The sequence below is a fragment of the Rhineura floridana genome, chromosome 4 (assembly GCF_030035675.1).
Source record: "Rhineura floridana isolate rRhiFlo1 chromosome 4, rRhiFlo1.hap2, whole genome shotgun sequence".
Taxonomy (NCBI): domain Eukaryota; kingdom Metazoa; phylum Chordata; class Lepidosauria; order Squamata; family Rhineuridae; genus Rhineura; species Rhineura floridana.
Window position 1 is genome coordinate 101,485,980 of NC_084483.1, and position 19,409 is coordinate 101,505,388.

Below are 19,409 nucleotides of genomic sequence, written 5' to 3' on the forward strand. Positions count from 1 at the left end.
CAAAGAAGAACTAGAGAACTTAAGAAAGCCTGGTGGATAAAGAAAGCTCACAAAATCCAGCACTTTGCTCACGGTGCACTGGGCTTTTTTAATGCCACAAAGGCCATCTATGGACCAACAAATTACAGTACAAATCCCTTACGTTCAATGGATGGTAGCAAACTTCTTAAAGATAAAGAGTCTGTTGCACTGCGATGGAAAGAGCATTACCACGACCTCCTTAATCGTAACTCTATTGTGGCTGATGAGGTCCTCTCACAAATTCCACAACAACAAAGTAGAGATGAGCTTGCAGTATCCCCTAATTTGGATGAAGTCAGGAAAACCATCAATCAAATGAAGAACAACAAAGCTAGTGGTCCTGATGGGATTCCTGCTGAAGTCTTTAAAGAAGGTGGGCCTGAACTTACACAACAACTTCATAAACTCATCAAAAAAATCTGGATGAGGGAGGAGATCCCGGAAGACTTTAGGGATGCTATAATTATCACCCTTTTTAAGAAGGGTGATAGAACAGATTGCGGGAACTATCGAGGTATCTCTCTTCTGGCTACTGCAGGTAAAATCCTTGCAAGGATCCTCGCAAATCGCCTCCTGCCGATCTCAGAGGATGTCCTCCCCGAATCTCAAAATGGTTTCTGCCCTTCCAGGGGGACAGTGGACATGCCGGGAGCAGAATCGACCTTTATATATGGTGTTTAATGATCTGATTAAGGCCTTTGACACTGTGAATTGAACCGCTCTCCGGACCATCGTTCTGAAAACTGGATGCCCTGATAAATTTGTGAATATTTTGTGACTCCTTATGACAACAACAATTTTGGACAACAATGGCTTTCAGAGTGATCCATTCAGAGTCGGATCAGGTGTAAAACAGGGATGAGTCATTGCTCCTACCTTATTTGCTATCTTCATTGCTATGATTCTACACCTTATTGAGGGGAAACTTTCTACTGGTGTGGAAATCATATATCGAACAGACGGAAAGCTTTTTAATCTCAGTACGCTGAAAGCAAAAAGTAATGTCAACCTCTGTCATAGAACTTCAATATGCCGATGATAATGTAGTCTCTGCACATTCAGAGAAAGATCTTCAAACTATCCTAAATGTCTTTACAGAAGCATATGGAAAGCTTGGGCTCCCACTTAATATTAAAAAAACCAAAGTGCTTCATCAACTGGTGCGAACTAGTCCCTCTGTAGCACCATCGATCCAGCTTAATGGTGTGACATTGGAGAACGTTGATCACTTCCCCTATCTTGGCAGCCATCTCTCTGTAAAAGCTGACATCGATGCTGAAATTCAACATCGTCTGAGCTATGCGAGTGCTGCATTCTCCCAAATGAAGCATAGAGTGTTCAAGGATCGGGATATTCACAGGGAAACCAAAATGCTTATTTACAAAGCCATTGTACTACCGACCTTACTGTATGCCTGTGAAACATGGACCATTTATAAACGCCACTCCCAACTTGTTGAAAGATTCCACCAACGCTGCCTCCGGAAAATTCTGCAAATTACTTGGGAAGACAGACGGACTAATGTTAGCATTTTGGAAGAAGCAAAGACTACCAGTGTTGAAACAATGATCCTTCAACATCAACTTCGCTGGACTGGCCATGTTGTTCAAATGCCTAATCACCATCTTCCAAAGCAGCTACTTTACTCCCAACTTAAGGATGGAAAATGGAACATTGGTGGACAGCAAAAGAGGTTTAAAGATGTTCTTAAAGTGAATCTAAAAAAATGTAACATGAACATCGAGAACTGGGAAGCCTTGGCCCATGAACGTCCCAAATGGAGGTCAGCTATTATCAAAGGTGCTGTGGACTTTGAAGAAGCGCAAATACAGGGTGAAAGGGACAAACAAGCTAAGCGGAAGGCACATCAAACAAATCCTCATCGCGACCATCTTCCATCTGGAAACCTATGTCCTCACTGTGGGAGGCTGTGTGGATCCAGAATTGGCCTCCATAGTCACTTACGGATCCACTGTTAAAGACCTTATCTTGGAAGACAATCTTACTCAGTCACGAGTGATCACCAATGAAATATATAATAGTTGGAATAAGAGCACAAATATATTGTTTATAAAATAAATTAATTGATTACACATTTTTGATTTAATTCCCTATTGTAGATGCAAAAAAGACATTTAACACACACATATATGTGTGTGTGTGTGCTTGGCCTTTTAATTGCAGTTACTAGAAATTCCAGTGAAGTTAGCTAGGCTCAGGCTCAGAAATGAGCTTCAGGGGACTCTGTAATGCTCAACCGAAAAGGAGAGACAAGCACTAGAAGTTCAACATTTTTCTCCACTTCGGATTTAAATCTTGGGCTGGAGAAGACTTCCCAATACACTCCTCCTTTAAAGGGCAGTTCCTGGGTAAACTGGGGCTGAGTACAAAAGCTTAGCTCTAGACGGAAACCTCTCACCACATGGGAGGGATGGACTTTTGCCCAGAAGCCCATTTTCTATGGTCAATTCTTCAAAATATTGGTGTAACTTTTGCCCCACCCCCACCCCAATCCTGACCTGCCCCCCCATTCCAGAGTTTTGTTTTTCTGGGCCTCAAAAATGATCCAAATTCTTCTCATTGGGGTGAGGGTGGGGCATAATTCTGAGGCAAGCAGGAGAGAGCTTGCCCTTCTCTTGCATATACATGTGTCTGTGAATGCTTGAACAGGCTTCTTCAGTGCAAGAAAGTCTGCAAATTAATCAAAGGTCAATTTCTCAAAAACAAGTGTAACCTCTCCTTGGTGTTGACACTTTTCCCATACCCCTTGATTAGTGATATTTGGACCCTTTTGTGTCAGTACAAAGCAATAAAAACCCTAAATTAGGCAGGATAAATATGAACACACTAGCAATCTTTCTCAACCTGATACCCTTCAGTTGTTTGGGAATAAAATTTCTATTGGACCCCATCAGCACAGCCAAGCTGACTCGGATTGATGGGGGTTGCAGTGCAAAACATCTGTAGGGCATCAGGTTGGAAAATGAGCACTACAACAAGAAAAGAAATTAATGAAACCCTTGTATATACAATGGATCCTTTGTGTACTCCATTACTGACAGGAGTTCAGAGAGCATAGTTTAAGTGTGAACTACCACTAGGAACATATTTGCCACCTGATACTACATTCATTTGGAAGTAGGCCCGGCAATTTAGAGTCATATAAGCAGCTGTCTTATGCAGAGTCAGAACATTCATCCATCTAATCCAGTTTTGCTCCACACGGCTTCAGATAGGAGACAATCCTACAGCCTTACCTCGAGATCCTAGGACTGAAGCTGGGATCTTCCGCATGCAAACCAGCTGCTGTACCACTGAATTATGATCCTTCCCTTCACATTTCAGTGGGTTGTTCCCAAATGAGGGTGCATATGACTGCAGTCTAGGAAAGTGGTTTACATCTTTCCATTACTAATCATCTCTCTTTTAGCAATCTTGCAGCACCAAATTGCTCGAGAACAATAGGAACACAGGAAACTGCCTTATGCTGTGTCTGAACATTTTGATTTGATTTGATTTTAATATTTCTACCCCGCCTTCTGGCCAAAAGGCCCTCAAGGCGACTTACAAAAGAGCAACCGTATAAAAATACACCAATAAAACAATAATATATCAATAAAACATCAATAATACATAAATAAAACAATAAACAATAAACAAATACATTTCAAATACATTGGCCCATCTAGCTCAATATTATCTACTCCGACTGCTAGCAGCTCCCCAGAGTTTCCAACAGAAGTCTCTCCCAGCCCTACCTGGAGATGCCAAGGATTGAACCTGGGACCCTCTGCAGATGCTCTACCATTAGAGCCTTCTCTTAGATACTCACAGCATAATTATAATACACTTGCTGTATGTATTGTTTCCTATTGTTTTAGTAAGTAAAAAACAAATTGAATTTTGTTACTGCTATTGATAATTTTGAACACAAAACAACAGTATATGGCTGAAGGGGCAAACATTTAAATGAGCTTAATATGCTCTTCATGCTACCACAGGCTAAGAATGCAATTACACTGCTCTAAAAAGGAACTCAGAGTGGTTTTTGTACTGATTCAGCGAGAAAAGCAAATACATCTATTGGTAAATATTCTCCCTATCCCAACTTTAAAACGCATTTTAAGCATTTAATGTTATAATTTTAAATCTTTTTTGTTTGCTGTTTATTTATTGTGATATTCTGTATTTTAATCTTTTTGTACACCACCCAGAGAGCTATTCGCTATGGGTGGTTTAAAAATGAAACAAACAAACAAACAAATAAATAAATAAATAAAATAAAAATGGAAAGGTAAGTTGGTTACCCTGATATAGCATGTGGCATAGATTGCCAGGAACAGTAGGGGAAACTTAGTATCTCTGAAATAATAATCAATGTATCTCTCTCCAAATGGTTGCACTGACAACATCATCTGAGAGATACATCTGAGGATATTGTGAAATATCACAAGGATACAGGTGTTACTGTCCTCAAATTGCATGAGACTCCACACTCATTGAGCTGCACACTACTTCATGATTTCCATCTCAAAATACTGCTCCCCTAGACAAACATTCGTTGCATTTGTGCTGTAGGGCACGGGTGGATAACTGTACTTCTGAACCCCTTCCAAAGGCTCCTGGGAGGTACAACCTAAATGAGATTATAGCATCTATAGCTGCCAGAACATCAAGTTGTACCAAACTGATCCCTGAAACCAAATTCAAAAAGTGTTTAGCCCTTGTCCTATTTTACTATTTACATGTACATCACCACAATGGGAAAACGTATCTTGAAACTGTACATTCTTCCATTCCAAATTTTCTATGCAGAAAATTGTTTTTACTGATATGTGACATAGTGTCAGATACCTTATCTGGATTTCTCCATTTTCAGAACTGCTGAAGTCACCAGAATATTTGAACACAATGTTACATGCTGCTTAGAGAATTCTGAAGGAACAAACATACAAGCCTTTAGGAAATGCCCTTTATTGAGATTCTCATTCAAGCGTAGAAGAGCGAATCTTCCTTCCTGCTTAATCTTAATATCCTGCTTTGGTACATAGATTTTTAAGTCAGGCCAACCAAAGCCACAAACCAGGAACTTACTTTTTCCTTTGACTCATTTTGCTGCTTGAAGATATCTCTCACATCAGGAACTTGGTATTGTTTGTTTTTCTTCCTCATAGTCTGTGTGACAGTTTCCACTCGTTTCTGAACTGCTGCTGCCTGAGTACGTGTCAGTGTAGCCAAAACCACCATGCTTTCTTGAGAGTCTCCAGCAGCCTCACCAAAGAGATTTGACAAACCTGCTTCTTTTAACCACTCTTCTTCCAATTCTCCTTCTGGCCCAGACAAAAGGAGGAACAAATCAAGAATGACATATATTAAGATATAGTTAATATATAGTTTTATATTAAGAAATAGTTAATGTTGTGACCACTACATACATTTTTAAAAGAAGTTATATGTCAGCCTTGTGTCCTCCCAATGTTTTGGACTACAACTCCCATGAGTCCCAGCCAGCATGGTTAGTGGTCGGGAAAGATGGGAGTTGTAGTTCAAAGGATCTGGAAGGCACCAGGTTGGGGGAGGCTGAAATATATGGTGCCCATTCACATGTATATGAGAAAACACAGGGGATGCAGTTGAAGGGACAACCTGAGGTAGGCCAAAGTCTCCATTAGATTCTCCAGTGTCTGGAGAAAGGGTTTTGCTTACCCTCAGCTATGACCCTGATTGCAGCCACTTAACTTTGTCCCATAACAGATGTGGTTGGGGTAAAAACTGCTCATAGCTCCAGACCCTCAGGGTGCCAGTGGAAGATACTTTGTCTCCATTTTAGTATTTTTCTTACCAGGCCTATGAACCTCTCCCATAACAAACAGCTATTGGCTGCATTCAGACATAACACAGCCATGAATTGAAGTTGATATATGAGCAACTTTGTGAGTCAGGATCCCTCACATGCTCTCTCTCTTTCCCTTCCCCATTAGTGAAGAGGAGAGATTAGAAACTACTGATTTGCACAAATTGTAATCTGTTACATTAAATCACATGGCAGACTATGGTTTTATCACATATTGGAAGCTTCTACTCTTCTCCCAGAGGGCAGAGAAAAGTAAACACATGATGCAAGATTGCTCAAGCATGCAAAAATAAACCATAGTTTACTGTTACACCCAAATGGAACCATAGACTTCTGTGGGAAAGTGAGAGGTGTATAAAACTGCTAGAAGCCCTGTGGAAGTTGGTCTGCATACAATATATACAGAAATTGTCACTCTTCTCCAGTACACATTCCCTGTAATGTTTCCTACAAGGAATTAGAATGCCCTGCACCAGGGATCCATCATGGGCAAAAATTTATATACAATTGTCACATTCAATGGATTTGTATGACACTCTGCTAGTTCTGTTTCCTTTTCCAATAGCAACAGTGCCTTGTTTTCTTAGTACAACTCTTCATTAGTTTAATTTAATCAACGGTTATCAAGGCTAATGGGTGATGTTACTGCAAATGGGTGATTGTATTGCAGCATCTAATTATCCTTGCTAATGCATTTTCTACTCCTTAGTGATTTTCAGTAAGGTGATCATTTCCATATTGTTTCTAGCTGGCAACACATTAAGAATTTACTAAAAACAAAAGTGTTTCTGCAAACAAAAACTGTAGGCCATTTGTCTATGTACAGAAAGAGCAGGACAGAGAGGCAAGCTCTGGTGCTGGAAGAAGTTTATTAAAAGCTCAACGCATTTCGGAACTGGTCCTTCGTCAGGAGCTACAAACATTAAAATAAACTCAAATCACTATAGCGAAGCCAACACTGTGGTCTTGAACATAAACAAAATATTTTAGAGACTACACTTCATATGACTCATTTAACAAACATTTAAAAGACTTTTTCTTAAAAACAACAACTTTGTTTAAAAAAGTTGTCATGTGTTATCCTAGAACTTTGGCATGCTACTGACAACTTAGAGAGCTATAATGTGTGACTCAGAAGAGACAGAATCTTATACTGGTCGTGGCAAAACCGCTTAAACATAACACTTCCGACCCTCCCCCGGGAGAACAGAAGGGAATAGCCCTGTACTGACCTGTGAGGATCTGTTTATCTTTCCTTTGTCAGGCAATGCACATTCTCTGAAACAGGCCCACACTGCATACAAACTGAACTCAAATGTTGATAGTATATATAAGATGTGTGTAAATCAGCTCAGCTGTGCAATGGCTGTGCTTGTCACTACTACTGATCCGGCTGACACTTACAGTCATTTCTATGAAAAGTTTGGTATCTCTAGGGTTAAATGAGGAGTTGGATTTCTCTGAGTTTTAAATAACATCATAACCACGGGTATTCTTGAAATTTTGCTGATTTTCTATAACTTATGTATCTGTCAGTCAGTCACTGTAAGTGTGCAGTGTATGCAGTGTGGGCCTGTTTCAGAGAATGTGCATTGCCTGACAAAGGAAAGATAAACAGATCCTCACAGGTCAGTACAGGGCTATTCCCTTCTGTTCTCCCGGGGGAGGGTCGGAAGTGTTATGTTTAAGCGGTTCTGCCACGACCAGTATAAGATTCTGTCTCTTCTGAGTCACACATTATAGCTCTCTAAGTTGTCAGTATCATGCCAAAGTTCTAGGATAACACATGACAACTTTTAAACAAAGTTTTTTTAAAAAAATGTCTTTTCAATGAGTCATATTTAGCTGTACCACCCCTAGGCACTGGGAAGCGGGGCAGTTGCCCTGGGCCCTGTGATTTGGGGGGCCCTGCACTTGGTGATCTTTTCCCTTTCTGAGGCCAGGCGTGCCACAAGCGGAGGCCATGCCACTCAACCACAGGCGAGTGCCTGGTCCGGAGGAGTCCCAGATGCCGCTGTTGTTCGTGCCCCCTGGAGCCAAGGATGGCAAAAAGGCGGCGGATGCCAGCTGGGATCCGTCGGCCCTGCAGCCTCTGTTCACCCTCATAGGGCTGCTGAGCCAATCCAAAGGCTCGGCCTACGTACTGCGCGCCGTGGCTGGGCCGTGCAAAGCAGGCAGCAGCAGAGCGAGTATCTCCGGCGAGCCCTGCTGCCGGCTGGTGTGCGAGTTTCTCTGGGCGTGGAGCCCGCATCCGGCCCAGCAAGCAGGAGCCCAAACTGGCCTTGGTGCTGCAAGAAATGCTGGAGCCAGCCGTGCAGCTGGAAGTAAGTGCACTCCTCCTGCAAGACGGTGATTCGATGCTGGCCCTCGCGGATGCAGGCATTGAACTCTATGACCTCGTGGTGGCCTGCGCTCTCTGCCGGATGCCAGGGCCCTCAGGGGAGAGTGGCTGCTGCAGCCCATGGAGCCCGAGGAGAGCGCCGCCGTCGCCCGCCACCGTGGCGCTCCTGCCCTCTCTCAACCAGGTGGCCGGGCTACTGGGCAGCAGGGAAGGCGGACCCCCCCCCGACAGCTGGGCTCAAGCCAAGTGCCTGGGCCTCGACGGCTGCCAGTGCCTTTACCCACTGCTGCACCAAATATATTCGTAAATAAAATATATCTCTCTATATATAGATATATAATATAAAATATAAATATATATATAATATAGAGAGAGAAAGAATGTGGGGGGCCCCCAACTACGCTTTTGCCCCAGGCCCTGCACATACTAAGGGCGGGCCTGATATGAAGTGTGGTCTCTAAAATATTTTGTTTATGTTCAAGACCACAGTGTTGGCTTCACTAGAGTGATTTGAGTTTGTTTTAATGTTTGCAGCTCCTGACGAAGGACCAGTTCTGAAACGTGTTGACCTTTTAATAAACTTCTTCCAGCACCAGAGCTTGCCTCTCTATCCTGCCCTTTGTTTGGTGCTGTTCCCTTTTGTTTCTGCTATGTACAGAAAGAACCAGGACTAGTTTTTCATGTGCTTCAAGTCCCACTCTCAAAGTGAATTCAGACCAGTTTTGCTTATACATTAGAGAATTATATCTGTGCCCCCATTTTAGAGAAATGAAATTAACAGACTTAAAACATTTTCTAGGACATCTTTATCTCAATCTTAGCGTTTGTTAGCTAAAATTAGTATAGAAAACAGAAGTGCATACTTCTCAGTAAAAGTGTTCTAAGGCATTATCATTTTTATAGAACTTCACAGCTTCAGCGCCCTTTCCAATCCAATTACGTTGCATAATTGTAACTAGATTTGTGTGGTGTAACTTGTGCCTTTCTTTTGCACCTTTATAGCAAAATATGCTTCATACAATTTGAACCAATGAAATTCAGTTTTTTTGTTTGCTATTCCAGTCTTTTAAAAATTAAAGATGCAGTATTGGGTGGAAGATATTTTATTCAAGTGTAACACTATTTAAGAGTACGATCCCAGTGCCCTCCTCCCTCCAATGTTGATGGGGTGATGGAGTACATGGAATAGTATGTAGGTACTTTGCCAGCAGAGAAGAGTGCTGCCAATATTCCACTTCAGTGGAGCTTCCATCTTTGACCAGCCAGGTAGAAACATAGTGCTGGTGGCTCTTCCATTACTAGCCGTAGCAAGTGGGAAGCCCTGAAATGAAGCACTGCAGAGTAGTAGCAGCTACAGAATCACTAAATCCCATTAATCCCTGAGAGTCAAATGCTTCTGGATTCCTCAAGGGGCCTTTGAGTGCCTCAGTTATGCTGGCCTGGAGCTGGAACAGTGAAACACTATGAGGAAACCTCCATCTCCCACCTTCCTTCTTGGCTGGCAATTTTATCCCAAGTCTGAGATATTGTGCACTTTAAATTCAATCTGAAGCATTTAATTTGCCTATCAATATGTGCCACTGAACAAGACCATGTGGTCAGAATGCATTTGGCAACTGAAAGTGTTATTTGCACTAGGTTGTTAAGTTGCATTTCTTTTTCTGTTTTTCTTTTTCCAATATACACTGCATTTTTCTGTTGTATCCAGAAGCTGTGTTTTTCTTTTTTTCATTCTTATATAATTAAACATTGAGTAAAAACTGCAGTTTTATTGGTGATCCTGTCACTGCACATTTTGTCTTAGTGCTGAGTGGTAAGGAATTATTATCCTTTGTGTGATTCTGGATACCATGGTTACAAGAAGACATCACTTCTGCAGAAGAAGAACAATTTCCCATTACCCCTACCAAGGCACTAATCAGTAACAGTTTCCTGAAATACTCCCTCATTGCAAAGGGGGGAGGAGGGGAGGAAACCTTTTTTGCAACTGCTTTTTCTTGTCTTGTGAAAATCAGTTGAGTGTGGTAAAATCAGCTAGACCAGAGTGTAGGCATCTCATTATCTAATTAAACTTCAATCCTATAAAGAAATATTGCTAAAATGTGCTAGAGATTGGGAACACACAATGTTTTTAAAAATGGATTTGGGAATGGGGGAATAAGAAAACAAAGATTCATGATATGGTAGGATTTCACTGCATGGGACTTGTACTTTAGCCCCATTCAGATTACTGTGCAAGGTTTCAGAAACCACGGTTTACAAAGCTGGGAATGGGCACTGGGGCCAAATGCTTATCCCTCATCCCTCTCTAGCCAGCCCCTGTCCCCTCACTTACTGGCTTCAGTATAACGTTCATGGCTTGGTATTAAGCTAGAATTATGTCTGAAATGGAAGGCTCTTGCTTAATACAAGCCAGGATCTTTCAATTGAAACCAGCATATAGTGGGGAAAGGGGGAGAAAAGAGGCAAAGGAAGAGTACTCAGATTTTATGCTTGTTCCCAGCTATAGAAACTATGGTTTATGAAGATCATCCAAATGGACCTTGATCACATCAGTAGTGGATATGTCCAGATATCTTTCACCCATTTATGAAAAGTGCTGTAAGTATATGGTTTGGTAGGAGAAAGCCTGTTACTGATCACCAGTGATGTAGTGTAGGCACTAGCAAAGAGGAGCTCACAACAGCCACATACACACGAGCTACACACACACACCTATTGTAACAGCACTTGTTGCACACCTGAGGTCTAGTTTTCCAGGGTATGGCTTAAAGTGCTACAGAACTGGTTTGACCAGAGACCACTGAATGACAGAAGAGCTAATTATACAAGTTTTGCGGCATACAGATCTCTGGTGCAAAAAGATTTATAGGATTTTGAAGCACTGCATAATCTGCAAATCCTGTGAACAAAAACAGCAGGCAAGTACAAACCATGAGCAGCAATGACTCTCATACCACCTACAACCTCAGTGAAAAACATTAAGAATCATTCTCCTGGATGAGACCACACTTCTGTCTCACTCATCATCCCACATCCTACAGTGGCCAACCAGATACCTATCGGAAACACAAAAGCAGAGCATGAAGGCAATAGTCTTCTCCAGCTACCTTTCAAATAGCTAGTATTCTGTCTCTGAATCTGGAAGCTCTGTATAGCCATCATGACCAATAACCATCGCTAGACCATACTTTGCAAACAAAACAATGGCTGTTTTGGGGAAAATACACTGAAAATCATAGAAAGTAGCATGCTTTAGGGAGAAAAGAGAAAAAACATTTGAGTTTTTTTTAATCTGCAAAAAATGGGACAGAATGGGACATAACTGATTGAACACAAAATCAAGATGAACAGAAATAGGCTGATCTCTCCATCCCCAATTTACTATGTCTTCCATACATTTCCCTACTCCTCTTTTAAAGTCATCTAAGCTAGTGATCATCACCACATATTGGGGTTGTAAATTCTATAAGTTAAATTACATATATGAAGTAAGTACTTCTTTCGAGTACTATTGTTTTTCTTCAAATCAAGATAGTCTAGTCTACAACAGCAAATCCAAATCCTTGAAAATCATCACCATTACAAACAGTCGGTAGATGTGTAGCTAGATTTGCAGAGGCACTAGCCTTTTCCAGCTGCCCAAACCTTAAATCAGTATCAGTATGCAATTGCAAATGCAAGAACTGGAAGGTCTAAAGCGGTATCTTCAAAACCTTGTGATACCACCTTGTGACATTTTATATGAAAGTATAGTTTGTAAATATTACTTAAATAAAAAAACCCTAAATCAAAGGAAGTGTTTTATTAATTCTAACAATGATTACCATCAGGCTCTTTCACCACAACTGCTTCTTGTCCTTCATGATTATTGCCTCTGGTTTCATTGATGTTTTCAAGTTCTTTCCAGTAGTCATTCATGGATAATTCATCGAGTGAATCCTGAGAACCTGAGCGATCATACGGGGGCTTCCCTGAGGGCTTCTTAGAGTTGTCATGGTTCATTGTATATTGGCCAGATCTCCGGCTGGAAAACACACGCACACCACAAAAAGAGAATTTATAAATATTTCTTTACAAATATATTTGTATATTGCTATTACATTAAAAACATCAAAGCAGTTTACAAGAAGTTAAAAAACAAACAAGCAACCATTCAATAAAAACATTAAAAATACAATAAAAACAAAGTCAACTGTGGCAAAAAGGCATCTTCTTATTAAGAATAATGTCCAACATAATTTAGAGTGATATCAACAAAACCAATAAAAAAAATAGCACTGATCTTCATACAACTTTTAACATTTAAAAAGTTTACATTTTAAGTAGCAATTTGTCTTTTATCCATTTTTCTAAACTTTGAGGACCATTACATGTTTAATACAGTTAAAGCATGGAGAGGTACGATTCCAATTTCTCAATGTATGAATTACTTTAAAAACATCTTATCAATGTTAAGGAATCCATGGGTGCCCCTGAAAGAGGGAGAATTAATTTTTTTTTCCGGGTAAGGAAATAGCTAATTGAATCATCTATCAATTTGTGGCTGTATTTAGATATAAATATTTAAAATATGAATAAAATATCCTGGAACGATTTATGCTGAAATGAGGAAAGTAAGTTTGATGTGCTGAAGAGAATAACCTCGTCCTGGTGTTCAAATCTGAGGTGGGCTTTAGTTTATGTAGTTCCCAGTTTTTCTAAAAAATGTAGTTTTTTATATGAACCTTACCAATCCTTGGCAGAGGCAAGGCATTTTACAGCATAATACTATATATCCCTATTCAGAAGTAATGCCCATTGAGTTAAATTGGGCTAACTCCCAAGAAAGTGAATATAACAGTTATAGCCTCAAAACCTCAAGTGTGCTTTCTAAAAAAAGAAAAGAGAAAAAAATAGTATCCTCTTTTTTATGCCACTTATCCCTTCTTGATTTCACGCTCCAACAAATCTATTTGGAGTTTCAACAGTGTGTTGTATTTTGCTGGTTTCATTCTTGATATATTTAAGAAATAGGCATCACTTTTGTTATGTAAATGCCACTTCAGACCATTGACAAAAAGAATTTCAACAATAATCTGTTCTCTACAGATTTGTATGCTCACCACCATTGGCACTTTGTGCTTAGATGCTACAATACAATTTAGTATTAATATTTCAAATTTCTGAGCACAAGTAACATGGTAGCCATGTTCCTGGATTTGATTTTCATGTTCCTAGCTCGCGTAGAACCAAGAGAGGGCGCAACCCAGTCAGAGTTCAGCATTTTCAATAAGCTAATTGCACTTTGTACTTTTAGCCCTTAAAATAGTATAACAAAGAACAGAGGCTGAGCTGTTCATATAATGGCGAACAACATAGATTAGGCAAGAAGATAGACCAGGTTTCCTTAAAATAGTAAACAATATTTATAAATACTGGTACTCTATTTGAATTCAACATTTTCCTAGTTGCATGGATGCTGCTTTTCAGTGAAAAGCTTTCAGACAGCTGGAGTGAAAGTTGTGTGAGTCTTTCTCCAAGCGCAGTGCCACTTCCATGATTAGGACCCAAATGACTGGCTCCCACCCAAGTAACTGGATATTTAAACTTCCCACCTATCATGAGGAAGGGCTGTAGCTCAGTGATAGAGCATCTACCTTCCATGCAGAAGGTCCCAGTTTCAATCCCCAGCATCTCTAGGTAGGGCTAAGGACGTTCCCATCTGAAACCCTGGAGAATCACTACCAGGCAGAGTAGACAATAATAAGCTAGATGGACCAATGGTCTGACTCAGTGTAAGGCATAGGCTGCCCACAAACAAGCAACAAGAGTGATGTATAAACCAATAGTACATTGGGGAACAGCTGCAGCACGAGGGGACTGAAGAAGACCTGCCTTGGGATTGAGTATCTGGCATCTGGGTGCTGGCTACTAGCTCCTTTGGGCTGCTGTCTGTCCAGACAGCTGAAGTCCCTGGTAAGTGCTGCAGGGACTGGGACCCCCTGGCTGGCCCTTGCTTCAGAGAGGCTGCAGTTAATCTCGCAGCCCCTTGCAACAGCTGCTGGCTGGGTCAGGAGGCATAAAAGCCCAGCTGCCCTTGGGGAGCCCCTTAGGGAGTCCCGAGGGTGAGGGCGCTACCCCCTTCTATTACTTTGTCTTGTTTTGTATTTCTTAATTTGTTTTCTGTTAAACCAGTCTAGAGGAGATTGGTGGTGGGGAGGGTGTGTGGCGCATGTGTGGTTCCTGCACAGGGTGGGAGCCTGTGCAGTCAACTGAATGAGAGGAGAAAGTTGCCAGATGCCTTCAGAGACAGAGTCTGTAACTGGCAGAAGGCTGGCCCTCCCTGGGTGTGAGACAGGAGTAGACAGTGAGTAGATGGGCCCTGTGTGAGTAAGTTTGAATGTGTGTGACTGTTCCCAATCCTCGCAGAGGCCTACTGGGATAATTTGCTCCGGCAGGCTTTGTTGGTATTTAAGTGGAGTCTTAGCACAGAGGAACATGGGTGATGCCACCCCAATTTCATTACGGGCAGAGGGAAATATAGCCATGGGGATGTGGTGAATTACCATAGAAGGCGAAGGCAAAACTACCTGTACTTTGTTCCTTGCTGCCACTCCTCTCATGGATGGGTTCCTCGTTGCTCATCTGCTGTGCCCACTGGCCTGTGTGTGTTGTTGTTTAACGCCAGATCGGTACATAATAAGTCCACTCTCATCCATTACTTGATTGTGGATGAAGGTGCTGATTTCATGTGTATTACCGAGACCTGGGTGGGTGAGCTGGGAGGAGTTGATCTGACCCAGCTTTGCCCACCTGGATACTCGGTGCAACACCAGCACAAGCTGCAAGGACAGGGGGGGAGGGGTTGCTGTGGTCTACAGAACTTCCATCTCTGTCACCAGGAAACCACTCTGACTTGGAGCTGGCTGTGAGGGCCTGCACCTGGTGTTGAGCTGAGGAGACAGCAAACTAGGGTTGCTGCTGGTATACCGTCCACCCTGCTGCCCGGCAGCTTCTCTGACTGAGCTGGTGGAGGTCATCTTGGCTGTGGCATTGGAGCAGTCCACAACAATAGTGTTGCGTGATTTCAGTGTCCATGCTGAGGCTGCCTCTAGTGTTCCGGCTCGGGACTTCATGGCCTCCATGACGACCATGGTGCTGTCTCAAGTTGTTACTGGCCCAACATATAGGGCAGGGCACACCCTCGACTTGGTTTTTGCTCCAGATGAAGAAAGGGGTGGTCTGGAGATAGGGGGGTGGATGTCACCCCATTGTCATGGTCAGATCACTTCCTGGTGAAGTTTAGACTTATGGCTCCAATCCTTCCCTGCAGCGGGGGTGGACAGATTAAGATGGTCCGCCCCCAGAGCCTAATGGAATCCACTGGATTCCTGAACGCCCTGGGGGAGTTCCCAGTAGACAGAGCAGATGACCCTGCTGAAGCCCTTGTCATGCTGTGGAATAGCAAGGCACATCGGGCTTTTGACACGGTTGCCCCTGAGCGCCCTTTCCTGCACTGTGGAGCCCAGCTTGCACCTTGCTACACCAGTGAGCTAAGGGCAATGAAACAAGCTGGACGACGGCTAGAGCGCAAGTGGTAAAAGACATCCTGTGAGGCTGATCGGGCATGAGTAAAACATCATAACCGTGCCTACTGTGTGGCGTGAAGGTGGCAAAGAAGGCCCACTTCTCTGCCTCCATCGCATCCTCAAGTAGCCATCCAGTGGAGCTTTTCCATATTGTCAGGGGTCTGTTGACATCAACTCCAGAAAATGGAGTCTTAGACGCTTTGGAGGCCCACTGTGAATTGTTTTCAAGGCACTTTGAGGGTAAAGTTGCTCGCCTCCATAGCAGTCTTGATGCCCCATCTACCTATACTGTAGTCCCCAATGAGGTGTCCAGTGCAACGTTTGCTGCAATTTCTTGGGAACGGTTTCAGTTGATGCAGTCTGATGACGTGGACAAGGTGCTTGCGATGATGTGGCCAGCAACATGTCTTCTCAACCCTTGCCCTTCTTGGCTTATTAAAGCTTGCCGAGGGGGTCTGACCGAGTGGATCCAGGGTGTGGTCAACGCATCATTGCAGGAGGGAGTGGTTCCAGCTGCCTTGAAAGAGGCAGTGATCTGACCACTCCTGAAAAAGCCCACCCTGGAGCCATTGGTTTGTGACAACTACCGACTGGTTGCAAATACCCCCTTTTTAGAGAAGGTGATTGAGAGGGTTGTGGTGCAGCAACCGCAAGTACTCTTGGATGAAACAGATTATCTTGACCCATCCCAGTCTGGGTTCAGGCCTGGTTATGGGACTGAATCGGCCTTGGTCGCCCTGATGGATGACCTTTATCGGGAGAAGGACAGGGGGAGTGCGACCTGTTATTCTTACTTGATCTCTCAGTGGCTTTTGATACCATTGACCATGATATCCTTCTGGGCCGACTTGGTGAGATGGGTATTGGAGGCACTGTTTAACAGTGGTTCTGATCCTATCTCCAGGGTCGTTCTCAGAGAATAGCATTGGGTGACTGTCTTTCGGCCCCCTGGCAGCTGTGCTGTGGAGTGCCGCAGGGTACCATCTTGTCCCCCATGCTGTTTAACATCTATATGAAGCCCTTAGGAGCCATCATCAGGAAATTTGGGGCAAGGTGTCAGCAGTATGCCGATGATACCCAGCTCTATTTCTCCATAATATCTGAATCGGGAGAGGCCGTGCAAGCCCTGGACAGCTGCCTGGACTCCGTGGTGGGCTGGATGAGGGCCAATAAACTGAGTCTGAATCCTAGCAAGATGGAGGTGCTGTGGGTTAGTGGTTCCCGAGTTCGGATAATTGGTCAGTTGCCTGCTTTGGACAGGGTCATACTCCCTCTGAAAGAGCAGGCCCTTAGCCTGGGGGTGCTCCTGTATCCATCTTTGTCGCTAGAGGCCCAGGTGACCTCAGTGGCTAGGAGTGCCTTTTACCAGCTCAGCTGGTGAAACAGCTGCAGCCATTTCTGGACTGGGATAGCCTGACCATTGTTGTCCACACACTGGTAACCTCCACACTGGATTAATGTAATGCACTCTATGTGGGGCTGCCCTTGAGGTTGGTCCGGAAGCTGCAGCCGGTGCAAAATGCGGTGGTGAGACCGCTCACTGGGGCAGGGTATCGCCAACATGTCACCCCGCTGCTGAAAGAATTGCACTGGATGCCCATTTGCTACCGGGCCAAGTTCAAGGTTCTAGTTTTTGTGTACAAAGCCCTATACAGTTCAGGACCAGGTTACCTGAAAGACCATCTTATCCCTTACATACCCAGTCGATCACTGTGCTCTGCAGGTGAGGGCTTCCTGCAGATACCATCTTATCAGGAGGTTCGTTCTGTACAATATAAGAAACAGACCTTTAGTGTGGCAGCACCTACCCTGTGGAACTCCCTCCCTTTGAATATTAGGCAGGCGCCATCTCTGCTATCTTTTCGGTGCCTTTTGAAGACTTTTCTTTTTCAACAAGCCTTTTAAGTTGAGAGCTATCCCAGTCTGTCTCTGTGTGAGATTTGCTTAATATGTTTTTAATAATGTTTTAAACCTTTTTAAAAAGTTTTTTAAATGTTTTTAATGCTGTTTTGTCTTAATGTATTTAAGATTTGTTTTTATGATGTTGTAAAGTGTTTTTAGTGCCTTGTTTGCCGCCCTGGGCTCCTGCTGGGAGGAAGGGCAGGATACAAATTAAATAAATAACTAATAAATAAATAAATAGTACATGTTCACAAATAGTAAATAGCAAAAACAGCATTTAAGACCACAGATGGACTTAGCAGGATAAATCCAATGCAACTTATTGTTAATAAACAGATTCATTTTTAGAAATCTAGACTCAACAGGCATGCAAACCATAAAAGAAAAGGATTTGAAAATATAGTTTAAAAGGAGCTTTCATCCATGTGGTGTGTGGTGTAGTAGTTAAGGTGTTGGAATACGACCTGGGAGACCAGGGTTCGAATTCCCACATAGCCATAAAGCTCACTGGGTGACCTTGGGCCAGCCACTGCCTCTCAGCCTCATGAAAACCCTATTCATAGGGTCGCCATAAGTCGGAATCGACTTGAAGGCAGTGCACACACACATTCATCCATGGATGGAAAAAGAGCAAAGCACTGTATTCTCCCGTAGATTCACTTCCATGAATCCAATATAACATAGCAACTCCTGTCTAGGAGAAGTGCCATCCATGACAATCCTTAAGGTGCATACCAAGAGGAAAAAGAAAATGGAACTTTCCAGGACAGTTGAGTCTCACCCCTCAGCAGGCACAATTCTCTGTAGGAGACTAGGACCAATCAATATCACAGAAGCAAGATGTATGACAGCCATTCACTAAAGGTTTGTGCTAATAGAGTTTTCTATATCCTGTGCAGATTAATGTAACAGTACCTCAAGGGATACCAATTACCTTCAGAGCAATTCCTAGTAGATAAAGGCAACGGGGCAACAACTTGTTAGCAGAATATAGTGGCCGGGGTAGAAAAGGAAGTTTCTTACTTATCACAAAAGAAGAAAAAAACATATATGCAAGCTAAATTGTTTGAAACCTGAAACTAACTGCTTTGCTACCATGACTAGCTCCTACAATGGAATTTGGGCCAAAGAGAAAATGGAAGCTGGACAGACTTCAGGTATTATAGCTAATACTGGCCTAATTCATGGCATACAGCCCAAAACAAACATTAAATATACCTTTTCTAACTTAATTCTAGTAGGAACAGAAGAGATGATAGAATACTTAATTGTTACAGACCTATTTTCCAGTTATAAATCAACACATTGTAGGCTGGTTTGCCTACGGATGCCAAGAATACTGTAGCTATCATTGATATTATGTTGTTGCATAGAAGAAAACCTGCATTCACACTAAATACAATGCTTTATACAACTACTAAGGCAAGACAGAAGAAAGATATTCTGAAATCATTTAATCATCAGTTAAATAAGTTGCAGTCTGAAGAAAAAGTCTTGGGAGAGGGGAAATCAGTAACTGAATGAATTAAAAGTCTGTAAAAAATATTTTACAAAAGCTATATTTGCTTAAACATAGGTATCTATCAGAATACATGTTACATATCCCAAAGCAATTCCACGGGCTTCCTTGCCTCTTCCTGCAATTTAGGTGAGAAGTATGACAGAAAACACTCCTGAGCAAACAAAATACCCTCTTTGCCATTCTTCTGCTCCCAACTGC

The 19,409-nt window shown here is 42.5% G+C and overlaps 1 protein-coding gene and 1 pseudogene across 3 annotated transcripts in view; one reads left to right on the forward strand and one right to left on the reverse strand.

Annotated features, from left to right (window-relative positions):
• Window positions 1-19,409, reverse strand: part of ARHGAP18 (Rho GTPase activating protein 18) — an 80,581-nt gene that overhangs the window by 40,424 nt on the left and 20,748 nt on the right. For 2 of the 3 annotated variants that reach the window (XM_061623818.1, XM_061623820.1), the window contains exons 2-3: window positions 12,044-12,243; window positions 5,116-5,351 (exon numbers count right to left, since the gene is read on the reverse strand). In XM_061623818.1, the coding sequence (XP_061479802.1) occupies window positions 5,116-5,351; window positions 12,044-12,243 (436 nt within the window). Of the gene's footprint in view, window positions 1-5,115; window positions 5,352-7,107; window positions 7,213-12,043; window positions 12,244-19,409 lie in introns of those variants that run through there. The other variant, XM_061623819.1, reaches the window with a different exon arrangement.
• On the forward strand, window positions 7,839-8,523 carry LOC133384094 (exosome complex component MTR3-like; annotated as a pseudogene).